This window comes from Protopterus annectens, chromosome 2.part0 (genome assembly GCF_019279795.1).
Source record: "Protopterus annectens isolate FY-2018-M chromosome 2.part0, PAN1.0, whole genome shotgun sequence".
Taxonomy (NCBI): Eukaryota; Metazoa; Chordata; order Ceratodontiformes; family Protopteridae; genus Protopterus; species Protopterus annectens.
Genome location: NC_056728.1, coordinates 1,845,555,385 through 1,845,578,653, shown reverse-complemented (window position 1 = coordinate 1,845,578,653; position 23,269 = coordinate 1,845,555,385). Strand labels below are relative to the sequence as shown.

General features: G+C 40.6%; 1 protein-coding gene across 5 annotated transcripts in view; it reads left to right on the top strand.

Moving 5' to 3' along the window:
* LOC122793658 (zinc-binding protein A33-like) overlaps nt 1-23,269 on the top strand; it is a 990,434-nt gene that overhangs the window by 180,474 nt on the left and 786,691 nt on the right. For all 5 annotated transcript variants that reach the window (XM_044061879.1, XM_044061880.1, XM_044061882.1 and 2 more), the window contains one exon: nt 9,357-9,769. In XM_044061879.1, the coding sequence (XP_043917814.1) occupies nt 9,359-9,769 (411 nt within the window). In that variant the 5' untranslated portion in view covers nt 9,357-9,358. The remainder of the gene's footprint in view (nt 1-9,356; nt 9,770-23,269) is intronic.

The window sequence follows — 23,269 nt, the reverse complement described above, 5'->3', positions numbered from 1 at the left end:
AAGGACAGACAACACCAGTTATGTGGTACATCAACAAACAGGGAGGCACACATTCATACCCTCTATGCCGGCTGGCACTGGACCTATGGGATGTGGCTCTGAGCTACAACATTCAGTTACAAGCAATTTTGTACCGGAAAAGAAAACATTCTAGCAGACATATTAAGCAGGACTACCACGGATGCCCACGAATGGATGCTGCATCCGGACATCTTCAAAGCCATCACAAGAGAATGGGGACTACCACAAATAGACTTATTTGCATCCCCACTCAATCACCAGCTAAAGAAATTCTGCACAAGGACGTACCACCCACTTGCTTGGAAGGTGGACTCCCTATCTTTCAGTTGGGAAAACCTGACAGCATATGCATTCCCACCACTTCCTTTGATGCACAAGGTGCTATTGAAGATCAAAGAGGAACGTCCAAGGATCATTCTGATAGCTCCAGACTGGCTAAGGCAACATTGGTACCCATTACTGAGGAGCATGTCTCGGGAACAAATATGGACACTACCCCTGATCCCATTGCTGTTAACACAGAACAACTACAACATCCTGCATCCAAACCTGAAAACTCTGCAGCTGACTGCCTGGAACAATTACATAAGATCAATTAACCCAAATTTATCCCAAAGGGTTAAAGACATTATCCTTGAGGCTCGTAGACCTTCAACAAGAAAGAATTATGCAGCAAAATGGAAAAGATCTAATTTGGAGTACTGCAAAGGGAGAAGATGTGTCACTGGTAAACATAGCCAACATCCTGGAGTACTTGGCAGAGCTCTTCCATACAGGCCTGTCCTATTCTTCCATCAAGATACATGCATCAGCTATTTCAGCAGAATACAGCTTGGATCCTCCTGTCTTCTCACATCCTCTGCTCAGGCAGTTTCTGAGAGGAATTAAAAATGTAAAACCTCCTAGGAAACCACCATTGCCAGCATGGGACTTGAACTTTGTGCTAGAAAAATTGACACTTCCCTTCCGAACCAGCAGCAACAGCAGAATTACAATACTTTTCCTGGAAGACTGCTTTCCTGCTGACAATCACCTCAGCAAGAAGGGTTTCTGAACTACAGGCATTAATGGCAGTGCAACCCTTCCTGATCTTCCATCAAGATAGAGTGTCCATGAGAACAAATCCTACATTTATGCCTAAGGTGGTATCCAGAGTGTCTTTAAATCAGGCTATCCACCTACCTACATTCTTCCCCAACCCACAGAACAGGGGAGAAAGACTGTTGCATACCTTGGATGTACATAGACAATTACGCTACTACCTGGACAGGACCAAGTCACATAGGAAAACTGACCAGCTTCTGGTAGCATATGCAACAGGAAAGGAAGGAAAACCAATTTCAAAACAGACAATCTCCAAGTGGATAGGAAATTGCATTAGATTTTGTTACTCCTACCATGGAAAGAAAACTCCAGAGAACATCAGGCCTCACTCCACAAGGGCTACAGCCACTACCACAGCTTTCTTACGAGGAGTGGCTACCAAGGACATTATAGAGGCTGCTACTTGGACCTCCGTGCATACATTTGCCAAGCATTATAATTTACCTTTATACTCTAGATCCCGAGCAGGTTTTGCCACTGCTGTTTTGCAAGGGATCCTAACTACACCATAATCTCTCTTTTCCTCCTCCCCTAGTTTGGCTATGGTATTCTACCCATTTGTAAGGACTGCAGATGCATCCTTGAAGGACATAGTACAGTTTTGTACCTACCATAAATGTAGATGTCCGATAGGAATGCATCTGCAGTCAGGATTACCCGCCCGCCTTCCCCTCTGTGGTACTCCTAGGGTATTTGCCATCTTTTAGCTAGCTTGGGGGGGATCTATTATGGTGTATTTGTTTGTATATATGTACATACATGCTTATTTTATGTGTTTGCTCTCTACTGTTTGGAAACATTGGCATTTATCCAAATTTAGCCATCCAAGAGGGCACCTGGGGCAAGAAACACTGAGGAAAATGGCGTCGGCTGATGCCTTTATACCCGAAGAACTGCAGCTATGACGTCGGGTGAAGTGCGACACCAGCCGAAGCCAGACCCAGACTTTGGAATCCGGCCGACCGAAGGGCTGCCTGACGACAGGACAACCCATTTGTAAGGACTGCATATGCATTCCTATCGGACATCTACATTTATGGTAGGCACAAAACTGTACTTTCTCCATACTGAGGAGAGCTTCGAGTGCGTGCATCTTGAGGTTAAGACTTATGGCGTTTAGCAGCATTACCCTTAGTTTCTTGTTCCGTCTATGGGGGTGGGTTTGACTTTTGAGCCTTGCCTAAAAAAGGCACTATGGGGGTGACAAGAGCTTTTGCCAATATCCGAAAGCCCAGTGGTGACAGGTGCAAGCCGTCCCTAGCGAAACAACGTGGCTTGTCGAGCATGTCATCCCAGGCTGACAGACACTGGATCCCCTTTGAATGACACAATTTTAGCCAATTGTTAAAATCGATCATTTTGTCTTTGTACTGTGGCATCATTCTAGGTGAGGGTAAGATGCTGCTCAAGGTCAGGGTCCTACCAGCCTGGGCTACATGATCAGAGAGCTCCTCTGTCTCTTTCCATGTAGTCCAGGGAGGTACGTCTCAGGTCATTCACACAAGCATGTACAATGACTGAGTCATATTTGTATTTGCTTTGTAGTGACCCGAGTGCTTGCGTTATGTGGCGGATCCTAGCACCCGGCAGGCAGCTCACCGTGACCTTCTCTTTATTCAGCCTGGTGAGCGGGACGTCAGTGTGTCTGACAATAGTTACCTATTACAAGAGTATCAGGTGTGTTATTCAGCCTCAAGGGCTGTGGCTCCTTGGCACACTGACTTTGTGGGCTATGTGTCGTGCGTGTTTTGTTTTTGAGGTAGCGTTTGCTTGGATGTCTGTTTTGGAGGTCTCTCTTGCTTAGGTAGATTTTTATTTAGAGCCTCCGAGTATGTTTTTGTGTATTTATGTGTTTGGTTTGCTGATGTGGTGGGACTATATGATACTGGAATTGTGTTTGAGGTTACCTTCTCCTCTTGACTGGTTACACCAGTTTTGAGATGAGAGATCTCAGCCTCCAGTTTGGCTAAATAGTTGCATCTCTCACATATATTTGAACCTGTTTGGAGGAGGAGAGGGTTGTCTGTGTACATGAGACAGTTGTAACATTGCCTCAAAATTCCCAGATTCACTAGGTGGACTGGAGAGGAAACCATTGACTGACCTTTGTACATGCTGGAGTAATATAGGGAAACTGAATTTAAGATGGACCAATAGAGGACAGGGTAATCGTAGAGAGTATAAGAGTAAGTAGTGCTTATGGTTTAATAGTGCTAACTTGTAAGATTACTTAATTGGACCAGTGAAGGGCCTTAGAATGAGAATATGGTCATATGGACAGTGGTCTCACCTTCGATAACCACATCGCCACAACAGTCAGGAAATCCTTCTATATGGCACACCTCATCACGAAGGGCTTTTCATCCAGAAAAAAGGAGGTCATTGTCCCACTGTACTCATCCCTCATTAGACCCATTGTAGAATGCAACGCCCCATTTGGTATGTACCTCTCAAGACATCTACAACAACTGGAAAGGCCTCAGAAATACCTCACTAAAAGAATCACAGGCCTAAAGCAGATGCCCTCTGACCTTAAAAACTCCAGCTATACTCTATGCATATTGTCTACTCAGAGGCGATCTCTGCTTAACATACAAGGCCATGTCAAACCCAGAGCTGTTGGACATGCTACACTTAAAGAAATCCCAATCCCTCAGAGCTACATGCTCCAGGGATCTAAACCTTGTCATCACAATAAGCAAAACATGTTGGAGGGATAGGTTCCTGACCCAGAGACTCCCCAGACTCTGGAATAGATTGCCCATACATGTCAAGCAGAGTGCCTCTTTGGACCTCTTCAAGAGGAACCTTGATTGGATGGGAGAAAGGAAATTCACCCCAGGGATCACGTCAGTCGCCCTGCTAGACAGGGGTCCAGGAAAGTAAATAATGTGGGAAGAAATAGCCAGGGAATTGTTATGGCTAGGCTTGTATAGGCCCTAGGGCTGATAGCCTAGTACCAACCTATGAACCTATATGGTGTTTAAATTGAGAGATAGAGCAGTTCTAAGGGAAAAAGTGAAGAGCAGGCTTTGTGGAGCCAGGAATAGTTTAAACCCAATTAGGCGGCACTGCCCGCTGTTGCGCTACGCACAAAACCACGCAAAAGAGGGTTTTAAGAGAGGAAGATTAAGGAGTTTTGGAATTGACCCAAAATGGCCAATAAAACTACAGTTTTAAGTCCGTAACCACTCCCACAGGGGCAGGCAGGCTGCTCAATGTTTTTCACTGCCACTGATCAACAGAGAGACTTCCCTTTACAAGCAAAAAATGGCCTCACAGAAACTTACAAAACAGTTCAAGAACAGCAAGCCTGTAACTGAACTTTTTCTAAATCTCAGAAAAGTGGGAAAAAGGCAAGATTTTTTTGTTTTTTTCAGAGATAGCAGAGGTTCACAAGTATCAACAAGTTATAACAGTGCAGTAAATGACCCCACACAAGAGTGCTAGGCCAAAGACAGATAAAATGCAAGTTTTGAGAAAAAAACGATTTTAAAAATAAGTGCAAACAGGAAATTCAGTAAACAGCTCTAGGTTGTGCTCTAAATACAGTTACTAATGCAGAAATCAAGTTTAACAAGCCAGAAAATGCTCAAAATAGGCGGCTATGCAGAAAAACTTGGCAAATAAACAGAGGAAAAATACTTAAAATCTCAAAAGTGGCTCCTTTCTTCTCTCAGCGTTTTCTCCTCTTGGTGGGTGCTTCACCAACAGCCAACAAGCTGTGGGTGATGGGGTTTTGATACCTTTTAGGCAGCTTTTTTTTCCTCTAAGGATGAGCTTCAGGTTCTACAGGAGGCCAGGAAACCCACTACCAGGATATCCTATGTGTCCAGATGGGAAGAGATTTTCTGTCTGGTATCATGCTCATAACCAGGATCTACTTTCTGTGGAGATTCCTCTGGTTTTGTCAATTATTTGTGTAAATTTCTACATGCTGGGTTGGCATCTTCTTCAGTTAAAACTTACCTTTCAGCTGTTACTTGTCAAACTAATAGGACAGTAATTATCTAACATGATATCCCAGCATACAAACTCAGTTTTACTGTTGCTGTAATCCAAACAGCAATCCACCCAAACAATATAAATAATTAATGTTGTTGTGAAATTTTTTGTGATCTGAATATACCCATATTCAACACTGATACTTACCATGCATGAAATAATGTTGCTAGCAAATACATTACTTGTCCAGTTAGTAAAGGATGCATTCATGTCTGTCACAACATTATCATAATTGGAGTTAAAACAGAAGTTATCATATCACAAAAATCTTTCAGCTCTGGTTTAGATAAAAATGGAGATGTGTTTAAAAAAAAAAAAAAATATATATATATATATATATATATATATATATATATATATAAAATATTCCAAGTAAAAAGTAAATATACCAGCACCAGTTAACTAGCAAGTCAGAACAAGATAACTAAGGATTTAAAGGTGGAGTTTACGTATGTAGACCCCCCCCCCTTGTTCTTTCTAAAATAGTGGTGTCCATTAAAACCAGGTAGTGATAATGGATTGCTAGTGTTACTAAACCATTTTTCAGTCGTAAATGTAATATCCTCATTTTGGCCCCCCTATTCTTGCCTCTTGAGCTTCAAACTTACTTTTAGGGTAATGCCAGAAGTTTGAACAGTGTCTTAGAGGTTTACTTCTCCTAGATGCATTGACACCTGAACCATCTTTTCTCCCAAAAAAGATTGAATAGCTTTTAGTAACAAGGAACTAAGATCCTTTTTTTCAGTACGACTCAAATGCAGTCCATCCACTCCAAAAAATAATTTGAGTTAATATAAAACTCTTCCCAAAGTATAATGACTTGATAAAACAAGCCATTGTTATAGTATTGGAGACATTTCTTGTTACTTTAAGTAAATACACTTTGTAATGTTGAACAGGAAATGGGTCAGAAACAATATTTAAATTGATGGGTAACATAAATGAACAATTTTATCAACCTCATCTGTAAAAGCATCCACATTAGTTTTCCCTGTAACATTATTCCACCAGTAATAACAGGCTCAGATTTTTTTCTTTATTAAACAAATTTTCCACTGATAACCTAATGTTCCAAGATTGTGTAAATCAAACCACTTAATGAGGAAACAGTAATATAGTGTATCTGCTGTGTCTAGAAAAATACCCTTTTAATCCATAAGCATAAAATCACCAATAGCCAGGATTCCATGTTCGTCTGAAGTTTGAATATTAGTATCCCACCTGATTATCCTGTCCGCATTTGAATTTATAATGGTATTTTAATATTATTCTGAGTCACTTCTATACCATCCAGAGTCATTCTTTTCTTATGTTTCCCAACCATCCACATCTGCATTTACACTTTTGAGACCCCCCCCCTTTTTTTTTTAACTGATGGACTTGGACTTGCACTATTAGTATCAAACATTTGTGTCTCCCCACATCATTATACTGTGCTAGCCCTACAAAAGAAGTTTGAGAGCTAACTTCTATAAGACAGCTATTAAGTATGTTTGAATTTCCTTATTTTTGACAATCCTTATAACTCAAAAATGTGTGGACCCTTCATTATCATGTGTTTGCATGCTATTATCAGTTAATAAAGCAAGATTTAAAACATTTCGTATGAACTGTTTTATTGCTATTCTATGAAACTGATGAATTGCTGTACATACTTAACACATTGTAATAACTGTCTAATTTCTGCCAGATCCAACAAACAGTATTTATCCATTGAATATTAGAGCAGATGCGAATGTGTTGTATAGCCAGTCTGCTATTCATGCTATATTGTAGTCCTGAATGCTACTTGCATTTTCATAAGGCATGTATCATTGGCGTAGCATGAGGAATTATTTGTGGGATATTTTTCTGGCAAACATAGTGTGTAAAATAGCAATCATAAGAAGAATGCTGTGGCTATGTGCATTATTTGAGGTGCCTCTGTAACTTACTGTGTGATTCCTTAATGTATCCAGGGACACATTTTCTTTACACTGAATTTATTTTTTTTTCATTCCTGGCTTCTCTTAAGCCAAGTAATTAATAGAGGCAGATCTTATACTGCACTATTAGCACTACAGTAATAAAGAAAAATTATTTAAAATAATTTTTACAAGGAGATTGCACCCCTTAACTTGAGAGCTGTGCATCACATCCTCAAGTCGCTAAGACACATCAACGTTTGAGGAACCGGAAAAGCAATTTTCTTTTTTCTCTGTTGGTGCAACCTAGAGGTATAATAGAGACTGGTGACATGGAGGTAGATCCATGCATATACTAGGTGTAACTGCCGCAGAAAACACAACTGCTTGGATCATGCATTTTACTGTGTCCAGAAAGAGTACTTCAGGCAACAGGATAATGGGCATGGGCATTGCCCATCAGTAAGCCAAGGAACACCCTATTGCTTGGGTACTTGTATAGGCATGCATATCCTTGTTAGATGGAAAGAAGTTAGCACGGAGTGAATCTGGTTTACTGTGGATACAAAAGAGTACATTTTTATTGATGCTATTGAGTTTGTCTTTATGTAACTTAAATATCGCATTATGTCTTAGCAAAACTGTTGGAAGTTTGCTAACAAAGATTAGGGGACACAGCTTGACAAATGACAGATTGCCCAAAATTTGTTAACTGGCAGGTTAGCTGGTCTGTAGACCTTTTTTTGCTGCAACCTGAACTACAGGCAGTATGCTTACTAACACAAGTACATGAAAAAATTTACAGAAGGGAATATCCAGTAGCAGGTAACATCTACAGTCCATGTAGGTTTACTGTGATCTTACTGAATTCAGTAAATATTAATGATAGTAATAAATATTTTTATGTTGGACTTTTGTATTAATCCAACTAGCACAGATATTAGTTACAGTATCTATTGAGTATTTGTAGAGATGCATACAAACAATACAGAAGTCATGTATAAAGTGTTTACCACCGTAAAGTTATGTTTTTTGGCATTAATGTTTTGATGTTTGTAAGAAAACAGAGGTGGTATTGGAGTCCTTTTTGAAAGTTATAACAGGGAGAAAGATATACTGTGGTCTGTGTCAGTACAGTTAACTGTAGTCATTATAGTTGCATTGTCTCCTGAGACAATTATACCAACGCAGCATTTTTTAGAAGTGGGGTATAACCCGGTTTTAAGTGTGGAACTAATCTAGTAGATTGTAAGGAAGATGGGAGTAACCCCCCCCCCCCCGTAGCACAGTAAAGCCTAGATTTTTTTTTTATGTTGTATTTGTAGCAATTCACTTGTATGATGTAGAGGTTCAGACACTTTAGACTTCCGAGTGTGTTGGAAATTTGTAGCTATAGTTCCAAAAGAACATATTGCTGATTTTGGATACAAGATGGTAATTTATAATTATCACCTACGGAACCTATCTGGTCTTCTTGAGTATGTGGCATACAGCTCATGGTCTGCACCATCTAAAATCTGGAATGTATTGAATTAGGAGAAAGTTCAGCCCTGGTGGCTTCAGGAACTTAACTTGAAGTATTTTGTATTAATTATTTTGCATCCTGTGGACCTTTAGAATTGGAAGGTGATTTTTTTTTTTTTTAATGTAAGAATTTTACCTGCTTGGTTAAAGTGCAGTTTTCATGTTTTAGGTAATGACAGCAATTTTGGTTGAGGGAAGTATTTCTTCACCTTCTGTTTAAGACTGTTTTATTACAGTTCAAATATTTTTAGAAGTGATGAAAACTGTTACCTTATTAAGGGTTTTAAGCCTTTAATGCTACATTTATTTTGGGTGATAGACTGCAGAACAAGGTAGAACAAGCTTTGAAATAATTGCAAGAGAGTTGAGGTGCTGAACTGTACACTGTTGTTATCCATTCTCATGCATACATGGTGAGTGCTAGAATGCACTCCATAGGCTGCGATCAACAGTATGTCTTGGGATTAGTGATTTTTGGAATGAGAAGAATAGTAGGCATTTCAAGTAAGGCTGACATGGTTAAATTTATAACCGGTAGAGAAAGAGAGCAAGCTCAGGAAAATTGCAGGTGTTCTGTTAATATCTAGTGCTAAGACACAACAGTATTTATTGGGTGAAATTTGTGTTTCACTTTACTTAGAGACTGAGATCAGACTTATATTTTAAATTTAAATTGGCTACACACTGAATAAAAGTAAAAGTCCATCTCTTCACATGGTAAAATTTATACAGTACAGTAATAGTGTACGTCATGTTAAGATTGCTATATTTTGTTTTATTTAATTTTTCTGTTTATAGCCATGGCTTCTATCAACACTGGCCCAAGCCTTGAAGAAGAATTGACCTGTTCTGTATGCCGTGAGATCTTCCGAGATCCTATCACTCTGCAGTGTGGGCATAATTTCTGTCGTGATTGTGTTTCTCGTTACTGGAAACAGAAGAGAAGCCATGCCTGCCCATTGTGCCGTGAACTTTGCTCTGTTAATGAGCTCAAAACCAACCATACTCTGTCCAATATTGCAGAGTCTTTCCTGAAAGACCAGGAGCAGAAATCAAAAGATAGCAGAGAACTTTTATGCAACCAGCACAATGAGAAGCTAAAGCTTTTTTGCTTGGAGGACCAGGAGGCAATTTGTGTTATATGTCAGACATCCATTAAACACGAGAACCACAAGTGTCGCCCAATCCAGGAAGTTGCTGAAAATTATAAGGTAGGTGTGCATGTGTGTGTTTGAGTAATACATATATATGTATGAGTAGTGCATATATACATACATAAAAATATTTTAGGCATGGGCAATAATATCCTCCTTGCCTCCCAATATACCAAAACAGTTACTCCCATAGTAAGTTCCCAGGTTGCTCTTAAAAATATCTAAACTAGTGCTTGCTTTGATGTAATTTGGTAATCTCTTCCTTGTGTCATCTACTCTGTCAGATAACCAATTAGTACACTTCTCATTCCTATGTAATTTTATACATAGGCTGTCGTTTGATAGCTGCAAACCTTCCCAGCGGCAGTTGTCTCTAAGTGCCCTATATACCTGAATAAGGCCTTCTCTTGAAAACTACGAGACACTGCATAAGTTCAGATATTTTAGTCTTTCATATTAACTTGAATTTTTACATCCAGGAATACCCTTGGCCTATTTCTGCTGTACTCTTCCCAATTTACTCATGCTTGTTTTCTTATAAGGTTTTCATATTGCTATTCCATACTCTGTTTTGGGTTTTATGTAACTAACAAACAATGATTCCCTCATTTATAATTTTTTAAGACTTTATAAATCTTTTTATGCAACCTTTGTTAACCAATTGGTTGATATGATTAGAAAAAAACTTAAAAGCTGGAACTACCCATATACCCAGGTCATTAAATGAATCTCCAGCTTCATTCACTGTAAAGTGCATTCCATTCCCCTAGTAAGCTTTTGTACAATCTGAATCAATTGTTCCTGAACATATGTTGTAAATAATCTCCCTACTAATGTTGAATCAATATTATTCCAGTCCATACCTCTCAACCGGACCAAATTCCTTGGTATTTACTGGTTTTGAGGCAAAATAATGGGGTGCCAAGAATTCCAGAGTAGCCCCTTTAATTCCTCTTTGTTTTAATATATACATACAACTTTAATGTACAACTTTAAATTTATAGCTGACCTCACCACGTATCACAGGGGTGTGATGGTGACATCAGCTTTGTGAGTCAGTACCTGACTGCCTGTCTGACTCTCAGAGAAGCGGGAGATTCAAAAAATCAGCTGCTGTGGATGCATTTGTTGATGGGGCAGACAGGAAGAGGGGAACTGTTATGAGCTAGCCAGTAAAGTGCTGATTATACAGATGTTGCAACTTGCACGGACCAGGGAGCCCCTAGCCAGCCCGGTAAGATCCAATATGAAAATGTCAGGAATGCTGGGTTTTTATGCTAATAGTTTCTTTTTTCAGTTTTTGGCTAGTTAGTTTACTTTTTCTGCACAAAATCAAGCCACCCTTCTTATCTTGTACCTTATGCCTACTGCAGTTTAAGTTGGTTTGGAGTTTGTGCCTTGTTTTTAAGTTGGTCACGTCCTGGGTCCCGGTTTTATTGTATTGCTTTCGGAGTTTGTTTGCTTTAAGTTGGTTTCCACGGCCTGAGTCCCTGCTTTGTTGTATTACTTTATACCTACATGCTGATAAGTGTTGGAAAGTATTCTGGCTGGCTCACCTGTGAAACCCTAAATAAGATACAAAAGGTCTGTCTCTGTGTCTGTGTGTGTTTGCTTTCCTGGTATTAAAATGGGTCATCTAAATCTGGCTCTCAGTATGTCCTGCAAATGTCTATTTTGAACAAGTTTATACACATACAAAAATACTCCTATGAACTAGGGTAAATTAGTGGCGGTCCCTGCTGGCCGTTATTCAGCCGCCATGACAACCGAGATACAAATTTGACCTACCGGTCCTGCAGCCCTAGCCTTCATTTTCCATATTACGTGCAAATACCATAAACATTCTGCTACTATTAAAATATATGAATACGTGCTCAGTTTGTTGAATTATAAAAACACCCATTTGTTTATTTTAACTTGAAAGATTTGCATTTTTTTCACTTGAGCAACTAGCGCAAACTTTACAAAAATGCATCAAAAGTGTAGAATCAGCCCAGTTATGTCGACTATGGTTAACTTGGCAAAATGTTGTGTCCAATGTGCAAAGTAAATGCCAGTGTCATTTCCTTGACAGCAGCACAAATTGCTGACAAGTTTGTTCTTGCCACCAATTCCATTAATAACAAACCACCACCATCCCTTCTGAGTTTCCCACCTGTGTCAGGCTCTTTCTTTATCCCAAGCTGAAAGGTTACTTCCTAGGTGGCCTAGGCTTACAGGCCATACTCCACAAAATCACCTTTCCAAAAGAAACAATGCAAAATATATGTACTTCAGGGTTCAGTTTACTGTTTACAGTAAGCTGGTAAGACCGCTGTCCAGTGGGGGTAGCTTGTGTATGTGCTGCACAGTTGTTGCAGTCAAGCTGCAGGCAGAACGTAAAAGTGTGCTGTAATTCTGAGTCGAAATGAGCAACTGCTTTTTGAGTCTATGTTCTTCGTGTTTCACTGTTGCAGTCATCACATTTAGGCTATCTGCTTGCAGTAGCCCTCAGTTGGCCTGATTTAACAAAGTCTTGGGTTCTGCATTGGTTGCTCTCCCTTCTTCCATGATGTCAGGGCTATAAAACATGCAGCCGACACCATTACATCAGTCTTTCTTGCCGTGCAGTGCCCGAAACAGAAGCAGTTTGCAAGTGCCGGTCGACTGACTCCTGAAATTTTTGTTTTAGAGTTTCAGAACTGAAGTCTTCAACTAAAGCTAAGTACCCCGTTGGGGGAAACTTTTTCTTGCTCCTTACCGATGTCAGTAAAAGTTAATAATTGCATTTCTTGTGGAAAACAAATACCTCACAAAGATTTTCATTCATACTGTATTCCTTGCCTAGGCCCTGACCACGACGTACCTTGCTGTCTGTTTTGTGCCTTATTTAATAAACGCACTATCTGTCGTCGGTATATTTTCGCCATTATCCAGAAATGTCGGTATGCCATCCGACTACCGGAATTCCTTAAAAAACGCAAAGATAAAGACAGAGGCCGCCTAGGTCCAAAGCTGCCGATGATGCTTCTCCTAAGCCAGTTGCCAGTTCACTGGTACTCGGGCGCTTTCGCTACCCCTGATACCCGCTACTTCTGATTCGTAGGCCTCTACTGAGACCCATTTGGAGTCCGGTATGCTGCGAGATGCTTCAACTGTGGAACCTGCAGATGTCTCTACCTTGGATGGGTCCGGAGCCGCTGTGTAGGCACCAGCTTCTGAGGGTGTATTCAGGCTTACGGACTTGCATATTAAACCAATGCTTCCTTCTTCTTTAAGGCCTAAACCTCGAACCATGCCTAGAAAACAGATACCCAGGCCGCATGCTCAGGCCTGTATGCCTAAAAAACAAATAAGAATGGTTTAATATCTTATAACTTTAATCAGGGGAAGCCAACCACCCTCATCTAAGAGACCTAGGACTGAAATTGTTTATGAATCTTTAGACCAGCATTTTGATTTTTCTGAATCTTCTGATGATCTGTATTTACCCTCATCTACTTATGAGGATTCTGATGCAGAGGACTCTATTCCCTCTGATTCCCCTCCAGAGGATTTTTCATTTGGTGAAACATTGCACACTCCCTAAGGGAGCATTTGCACTGGGAAAGCCAGGATTTTTCTTATTCGAAAAAGAGGCTTGGGGATTTCTTACTCTTGCGTCAGCATGGGCCTTTAGCTGTACCTCCTGTACTAGACATTGTTGATGATGCCTTTTTGGAATCTAGTTTGGCCCCTGATTCTTTGCCTCCTGCTCCCAGAAAACCTGACCGATATTACAGGGTTCCTGATTTCTCACAAGTTCCTTTTTAAAAATCCTATTGCGGATCCAGAGACTATTTCTCAGGGACCCAAGGGCATTAAGGCTCCTACTGCCAAAAACCCTACCCCTTCTGATAGAGACTCCAGGGTGCTGGATAGATGAGGTAAGAAGGTTTGCACTTCTGCAACCATGGCCATTAGGGCCTTAGACTGCCAGTTTCATATGTTAAAGTATCAACAATGTATTATTGGATTGCTTAAACAGAAAATTATGATGATTCCTGACTGTGCTGAAAATAAGGAATTACAGGATTTAATGCATTCGGCTGAACAGGTTGGAAAACATACTTTGCAATGTGGGTTTGGTTCTTTAGAGGCCTCTTGCAGGGTTGCTGTCACTGGGTCTGTACTTAAAAGGCATGCTTGGCTTAAGGAGCAATCTTTGCCTGATCATGTTAAAGCCAAAACTGTTGGATGCTCCCTTAAATCAGGACCACCTGTTTGGCAACAAAGCTGAGGAAGTTCTTAAAAAGGTGGAGGATAAAGCTAAATCTATGCAAACTGTTAAAAGATTTCTTACAAGTTCAGCCTCCAAGATTTAGTAGGCATAGGTCCTCTAAGAATTGGTCCTTTCCGGCTCCTTCCAGGCCTTCTCAATCCAAACCCAGACACAGCAGAAACCCCAGGTTTCAGTCCCAGGGTACGCACAAGACTAAGCAGTGGGGGGCTTCCGCTTCCAAATCTGGGAGTAGTAAGACCCCCCCCCCCATGGAAAACTGTCTCAATGACTTGATTTTAAAGCTTCCAAGCAAGCACTTCTCAACTAAATGCTCCTTTAGGAGAAAGATCGGTCTGTAGGCCAAATACTGGGAACTCATTACCCAGGACAAATGGGTTTTAAATGTAGTGTCCCAAGGATACAGATTTCACTTCCACACATTACCAATGCCAAAAGGTTGGCCAGATATACCCCCAAATCAGTGGGCAGAGGCTCAAAAGCAAATACTGTCTCTCTTTTAAACATGAGGACTATTCAAACTGTACCAGAAGAGGAAAAAGGACAAGGTTTCTACTCAAGACTTTTCCTGGTACCCAGAAAAGATAATTCATGGCATCCTATTCTGGACCGGTCTACTCTAAACACCATTTTGGTGATTTCAAAATTCAAAATACAAGATGCTGACTCTTCACCAGTTGCTTCCAATGCTAGGAAAGGATGCCTGGATAGTAACACTCAATTTAAAGGAAGCATACCTGCACATCCCAATCAAGGAATCTTGCAGAAGATACCTACGCTTCAAAGCAGGCTACAATCGCTACCAGTTCTCTGCACTGCTCTTTGGTTTATCTACTGTTCCCAGGGTATTCACAAAGTGCCTAGCCCCAGTCATTGCATTTTGCAGGCAAAGAAACATTCAAATATACCCATACCTGGACAGTTGTTTAATTCAGGCAGAAAGCCAGGACATACTTTTGAATCATCTGGCCTTGCACAAAGGGTGCTAACTTGTCTGGGGTACACCATAAACGAAAAGAAATCACACCTGGTACCCTGTCAACAAATCATATTCCTGGGAGCAAGCTTGAATACAACTTCCCAGATGGTTTTCCTCACGCCAGAGAAACAATTTTATTTGACAACCTACTTCAAACAAGTGGCCACAAAAAACCTACTATCTGCAAGGCAAATACTACAAGCCCTTGTGGTTCACGGCCTCCTGCATTCTTCTAATTCCATATGCAAGACTGCATATGAGGAAACTACAATTGTATCTAAAAAGCCTATGGAGTCTACATTCTCAGGATCTAGAAGCAGTGATTCCTATCATACCTTGCCTACGCCTAGAGTTTCTTTGGTGGGCAGAGGCCTGCCACCAAAACAAGGGACTACCATTCACACCACCCCCTGCCGCCCAAACCCTAACAGACACATCAGATTATGCATGGGAGGCTCACCTAGCACGGAAGTGCATTCAGGGCAAATGGAACCCAAGTCAAATGCACTTGCATATCAATCAAAAATAAATGTTAGCTGTACAGAATGCTCTGACAGCCTTCAAGGACCACATTCTTCCAGGACAATTAATGGTAAAGACAGACTAACACCACTGTTATGTGGTACATAAGCAGGGGGGTACCCATTCTTACCCCCTCTGCAGACTAGCCATGGCATTGTGGAACACAGCCCTGAGCTACCAAGTGCATCTACAAGCTCAGTTCCTGCTGAGAAAACTAAATACACTGGCAGACGAACTAAGCAAAAAACTCTATGGACCCACACGAGTGGAAACTGGAACCAAGGATTTTCAACATGTTGACAAGCAAATGGGGGAACCCAGATATAGACCTGTTTGCCTACCCCCAGAACTATCAATTGGACAAACGTTGCACAAGGACTCCCCACAAACAAGCTTGGAAAGTGGATGCTCTGTCCTTCAGCTGGAAAAACCTATCAGTTTATGCCTTTTCTTCCTCTGCCTCTGCTCTCCAAAGTACTACTAAAGATAAAAAAAGACAAACCAAGGACGATTTTGATTGCAGCAGACTGGCCACGCCAACACTGGTACCCCATCTTGCGCAGTGTGTCACTGTTGGCCCCATGGCACCTGCCTCAGACTCATACTCTATTGTCTCAGCAGGAGAACCAGATTCGGCACCCTCAACTTCATTACACTGAACCTAGCAGTCTGGCTAATTACCTAATCTCTCCTTTACCATCCCTCAATAAAACCAGTGATGGATATCATTTTAGAGGCAAGGAGGCCTAGTAGTAGAAAATCTTATGCTGAAAAATGGAAAAGATTCTGTGAATCTCAAGGGATGAGCACAGCAGTGCCCAATTTACCTCAGATTTTACAATACTTAATTGAGATTCTTTACAAGGGCTTGTCTTTCTTCTCTATCAAAATTCACGCCTCAGCCATTTCAGCTCATTATAACACAGAACCTCCCCTCTTTTCTCATCCACTGCTCAAGCAGTTCCTCAGAGGGGCCAAAAATCTACGACCACCCAGGAGAGCCCCAACTCCAGCCTGGGACCTTAACTTTGTATTGGAAAAGCTCTCCCTTCCTTCTTTCGAGCCAGCTGCTACTGCGGATTTAAAATTCTTCTTTTGGAAAACAGCTTTCCTTTAGCAATCACTTCAGCAAGAAGGGTATCTGAATTACAAGCCCTCATGGCAGTGGAGCCTTTCATCATCTTTCATGTGGACAGGGTGTTCCTCAGGACCAATCCCTCCTTCATGCCCAAGGTGGTACCCAGTGTGGCCCTTAATCAGTCCATTCATTTGCCAACCTTCTTTCCTAATCCACAGAACAAAAGGGAATGGGTGCTGCACTCATTAGATGTGCACAGACAACTTAGATTCTACTTGGACAGGGCTAAACCTCAAAGGAAGTCTGACCAACTGCTGGTGGCATTTGCTGCAGGGGCAGAGGGGAAGGCTATTTCAAAGCAAACCATTTCCAAATGGATAGGTTATTGCATTAATTTCTGCTACAAGCACCATGGAAAAACCTATCCCACAGGGGATCAGACCCCACTCAACCAGGGCTGCATGTACCTCTACAGCCTTTCTCAGAGGCGTCCCTACCAGGGACATCCTAGAAGCGGCTACCTGGGTTTCTGTACATACTTTCACCAAGCATTACCATCTGCCAATTTTCTCTAAATCCAGAGCTGGCTTTGCCACTGCAGTCTTGCAGGGCCTTATAGCTGGTCCTAATGCTATCTAAAGTCCTCCTCCCATCCTTAGCTTTGGGAATCTACCCAAATGTGATGACTACAACAGTGAAACACGAAGAACATAGTACAGTTGTGTACACTTATCATAAATGTAGATGCTAGAGTGTATTTACTGTTGCAATCCTGGTTACCCTATCTCCAGCACCCTTTCTTCTTTTGGCTATACCACTACTCTCCTTTTCTGTGCTCAAAAGCTTTGTGGTGTATTTGCTTTTTTGTTGTAGGTATAACCTTATATATTTATAGAGTTAATTGCTTCCCATTAGGGGGGCACCTGACATCTGTGGCAAGAAAAACTGATGTAATGGCGTCGGCTGCATGTTTTATACCCCTGACGACCTGACGTCATGGAAGAAGGGACAGCAACTGACGCAGGACCCAAGACTGTTAATCAGGCCGACTGAGGGCTGCTGCAAGCAGATAACCCAAATGTGATGACTGCAACAGTGAATACACTCTTAACATCTACATTTATGGTAAGTGTACACAACTGTACTTTCTGACATCTCTGTCTGCTCAGCTTTAAGACGAGGAAGGGGAGTCTGTTCACAATATGGATGTTGTTAACAAGTCTGTTTACAAAAACTATTCAAGAAAACATCTAGGCATAAAAGCAAATGCTGCTTACCACTGCTATTCCAAAGGGGCTATCATCAGTTTTAGGAGACTGAGAAGCCCGTAGAAAAGCCATACCAAGAAATGTCCCCACAATCGGCAAACTGTGCAAAAGAAATCCCAGTTTTAATCACATATTTTCAGTATATATTTAGCCAAATAACTACTGAGTGGTATGGGCGTCCTCCCCCCTCTGTCTTTCTTTGCTTCCCTTTCTATTTTGGTAGAACCCCTCTCTTCTTTTCATAGTTTCAATGCTGTACCAGTCCAACTCTGCCATCTTCTGCTTCTAAACTTTCCCTTTCTCCCCACTTTGCTCCTTCCTTAGGTTCTGAGTTCTGTCAGCAGTGGATGCTTATTCAGGATACGCACCAGGAAGACTGTGGACTCCCTTCAGGTCTATGTGGCCAATTACCACAGGGTAGTTTTGTTACTCTACTAGTCTGTGTTCAACTCACCTGAAGGAGTTGCTGGGGAGTTCACCGTATCTGAGCTGTATGAAGGTGTAGTAGTACAATCGGGAAGTAAGCATCACACATACTAGGTAGTGAAGTTATGGAATGAAGTTTAATAATTTCTTTTGGGACTGATACAGCTAAATGCGCAATGTAGGGTGAAGTGTAGCTCATCCAAATGCAGTTTGGATTCTACGGTAATATAACATAGTCATGAGGACAGTATGTAGTATGTCTTTTTTAATTTTATTTATTTGTTTTGTAGAAAGTCATGGTACATTTTTTTTTTGGGGGGGGGGGGGGTTGGCTGCAGTACCATACATCTCTTAGAGCAAGAAATCCAGACAAAGCCAACAGTAATGGTGGAACAAAGCCCCAAAAATGACAGATTTTAAATATTATTGCTCTTGTAAACTCATAGTTACTAGAATAACAGGTTTTGCATTATTATGCATTTTCTGAGGGATAGGAAGTCTGGAATTCAAATGTCTGCAATTATTTATTATTACTTGGTGACTTCTTCATATTGGTATCCCACAATTCCATTGGGGAGGGTGGGGCTATATGATTATGTATGCAAGTATTATGTTAGAGTCCCAATTTTTGGCCAGTTGTACCTACTTTTCATGGGGCTTTGTTCAGATTTTTGATGTTTCCAGGTTGAGAGATATGTTCAGTCTGTTTCTGGTAAATGTAATTCACCATCCACTATTATTCTTCCTTCATTTGTTTCTTGCAAGAAATTTATGAATTCCTCTAGGTCATCAGTATTTGACTTTGCTGGTCTGTACACTCCAGCAATTGTTATGTTCCAGGGTTGTCTTTATTATCACAGTTACACAATCTTCAGTATTGGTTTTATAATTGAACATGTAATAATCGCAGATCTTGTAACAGTCTTTAATCCCTATCATAACTCCTCCACCTGATTTTTACTTAGTGTCTGTTACAGTAAAAACATTTATACCCTCACAGAACTGATTTCCAGTCATTGTTCTTAACCATATTTCACAAACGGGAACATCAGTCTAGTGGGAATGTAGCCCATTTTCCAATAAAGAAAAAAAAATTTATTACTAATGCTGCTAGCATTAACTATCATCAGAGATGCATCAAATATTGTCGTCAACTCTTACATTTTTGAGTTGGCAGAAATCCTGTCTTGTGTTTGTCAGATATTGCAATATATCTACTGCAGATATTCTCTACCCCAGTCTTAGCAAGTGCATTCCATCCTTTCTAAAGGTACATGTGCCCAAAATTAGGCTTGGATGCACTACACACTTCTATATTTGAAAATTGCCCACCTTTTTCATATAGGTATTTATTCAAAAAAATACTGTGGTGGTGGTGCTGCGGTAGCGTTGTCGCCTCACAGTAAGACGTTGTCCTATTCGATTCTCAGCTAATGCATCTTCTATCTTCTGTGTGGAGACATGCACGAATGGGCGTACCTTTGTTGAAGGTTGTGCATCAGAGCTGGCAACTCGGCATATAAAAATCTACTGCCAATCATTAGCGGTCCGGAGTTCCGCTGGGGCAACCCCTAACCGGGAAAAGCCGAAAGACACAACATTTATTCAAAAAAATCATTCTGAGGCCTTGCTCACATCCTGTATTTTTGCTTCTTGTAAGCGTAACACTGTTTGATGTTCATTATCTTCTCCGCAAATGTAAGTATCAGTTCTTCTAATAACTGAATCTCCAATTACATGGATATAATTTCTGACCAGATTTTAAGAATTTTCAACTTTTAATTCAATAATATCTGCTCTAGCAGTTGTTAACAAAGGACCATTAGTGTTATTAACCCCTTTGTTTTCATTGCTTATTACATTTGCAAGCATAACATTCTCATCCAGCTGGCAACTTGGTACAATGACTATTTCAGCCATGTTGTCAATGTCAGTTTTCTTCTTAGAGTCATGTTCTTCACTCTTTCCAAGTTCAGTTTTGATTTCTTCTGTTTCACCTGCCCCTTGTATTTTTTTTCCTACCTGTAGACAAAGGGTTTTCTGATAGAACAATGTTGTCATTCCCTGTAATCTGTATATTCTGTATTAGACAGTAATCCTTTTCTTTTTCTTCCTTCCTGTTTGTTGTTAACTTTTATTTTTGATTTTTGTTGTCTTCCAACATGCTCTGAATCCATTTTTGATTTCTTCTATCCTGAATACCAAAGTTGTCACTGGTAATATAAAGATTAGTAAGAGTTGAGTAATCTTTACTCTCATTAAACATTCCTTTCCTAAATGTGCTCTGCTTGTTCTTTTGCCTAATTTTATTTATCTCCTTAGTCCAGTCTTTAACATATATAAAGCAATGGTTCTTCAATCTGTGCCAGTTGCACAAGTGCAGTCACCATTAGCAAGTCTAGTTTTACTACTAATAATAATCTAACTGTCCAACTTTTGGCATGAGGAACACAGGTCACCAGTGTTATCAGATGTTACTTTTAAATATACATAGCATCTTATACACTGTGCAAGGGGTGGGGTCTATATTAGAACACTGAAAAGACCAAATGTCGAACTGCTTAAAACTCAAAATACCATTCATCAAGGTGTGAGATCGCGGTACGGTGATATATTTGCAAAAGTTGATAAGCCATCTTTTTCTTTAATTGCATAATTGAATAATTGACATTCAAGATGTAAGGCACAAGACCTGTCCATGTTTATTTTTAAGTGGTAATTTACAGATCAGAAGGTGATTTTATAGATTTTGCATGCAAAAGTAGAAAAGAAAACTAACTGTAGTAAGTTTCCATTATCATCATTGCACGGTGAGTGCACATTTTCTTTCTAACTTAATCTGATGTAAATTCTCATTCTGTCAACTTGTGGGCTTGGTTCTTCTCCTCAGAACTAACTCTGCGTTACTACAGCTCGCGGTAACCAAAAAACTCTTGAGCTTCTCCCTTACCCATAATGCACCTATCAGTTATCTCAGATCTCATTTGTCACTTTTCCTGTCAGACATGTTGCCAATTGCTCTCAAGCAGTAAAGTTCTGTATATGTTTCTCGTCTCTTCGCAAAGTTTTGAATTGTTTTCCACGTAACTCTTAAGCTTGATTCCTATTTTCTATTTTTCTTCCTTTTTATAAATCCCTTACCTGCTCAGCGTTGGTATTTAACTTTCCTTTCTTTGTGTTTCCATACACTTAGGTATATTCTTGATATCATTGTGGATATCTTTCTCCTACACCTTGTATAGCCTTTCTATCATTGTTAGAGCGTTAATCTATTATTAAACCTTTCTTTTTATAAAAAAAATGCCGTTTCTATAACTGTGAGTATGTGAGTAGATGGCAAAAAAAGTGAATTCCTGCGCGTATGTGTGTGTAGATGGCAAAAAAAAGTGAATTCCTGCACGCGTGTGTGTGTGTGTGTGTGTGTGTGTGTGTGTGTGTGTGTGTGTGTGTGTGTGTGTGTGTGTGGCAAAAAATAATTCCTGTGTGTGTGTAGATGGCAAAAAAGAATTCCTGTGTGTGTGAAGATGGCAAAAAAGAATTCCTGTGTGTGTGAAGATGGCAAAGGAGAATTCCTGTGTGTGTGTGTGTGTGTGTGTGTGTGTGTGTGTGTGTGTGTGTGTGTGTGTGTGTGTGTGTGTGTGTGTGTGTGTGTGTGTGTGTGAAGATGGCAAAAAAGAGAATTCCTGTGTGTGCGTGCGTGTGGCCACAAAATACCTTTTTCTAACATGCACAGTCTGTGTGTTTACTGTTTGGGCTGTCTTCTTCTTCAGGAGGACGGCTCAATTTGCTATGCCTTTAGTCATAGCACTCTTGTTGAGCGGACAACCTATTTTGAAAGGCCTACTTCCTTCAGCGAGTCATAATCTGGAACCACTTTGATTAAAGAAAAGTCTGGCTTTTCTAGCCCTTCTTCGTCTTCCAAAGCTTCTAGGAAGTCGAAGATGAGAAGTTTATCGATGCCAAACATCTCTTTTGGCTCCTACCCTGAAGAAACCAAAATCCATGGTTCCATCATTTCCTTTGGAACTGACCAGAAAAAAAAGTACATCTTTGGTACCGACCATTTCCTTGGAACCGACAGGTGCTAAGGCATTATTATTGGACCTGACTAGCTTCTCGGTGCCTAACTTACTGATGGAAGACAAAATTTGGTGCTAGCATTCTCGGATCTGACAGCACAATCTTAGGATTTGACTAAGATTACTCTGCTAAGAACTACTTACTATTTAATTTGAGCTCTTTCTGGAAAGACTTCATTCACCATTTCTAGAGACACCAAAGTCTTTTTCTGCAGTGTCTGCCTGTTCCTCTAGAAGTCTTGCAGAAGATGATGTGGAATGATGTGCGAGAAAGATCCTTTGGGCACAAGGATTGACAGGAACCACCTCAGTCTTACCCCCATGGGTCTAGGATTCCGTTTTTCTACTACTCCACCTTTGCTTCCTCTTCTGATTTCCCTTGAAGGATGAGCCTTCAGTTCTGAGCTTCCTGGTGCCATTTGTATCAGAACTGAAGATTTCTCTATCTTCAGAACTCATTATTGCTATTAATTATTATCTGAGCTCTTTCGCTCATTCGGAGCCGGAGACCTGTTGGGGCTGTGTCTGTCCTGCCAGTTCCAGGCAGCCTGGAGTTGACTCTGTCGTCAGAGCTCTCTCTCTGTCTCAGAGCTTTGGCATGGATCAACTCTGCTCTGGCGTTTGGTTCGAGAGGGATCTCCTCGGAGTGGGAAGTGATCTCAGTTCACATAGAACATAGAATTGTCTCTGATTTACCCTATGTGGCTTATAAGAGAGGACAGAATCTGGGGGATAAATTGGTTAAAGCTTACTATATTGCACCAGTAGCTAGTCCCTCTACCTCATTAGTATCTTTGGGTACTATACCGTGTAACAATTGCAATATATGCTCCCTTATTAAACTGAGTTTTCCTAGGATTAATGGAAAAACATTTAGACCACATAATTATTTTACATGTGATACAGTGGGTGTAATTTTATTGCCTGAGATGTCCCTGCAACCTTTT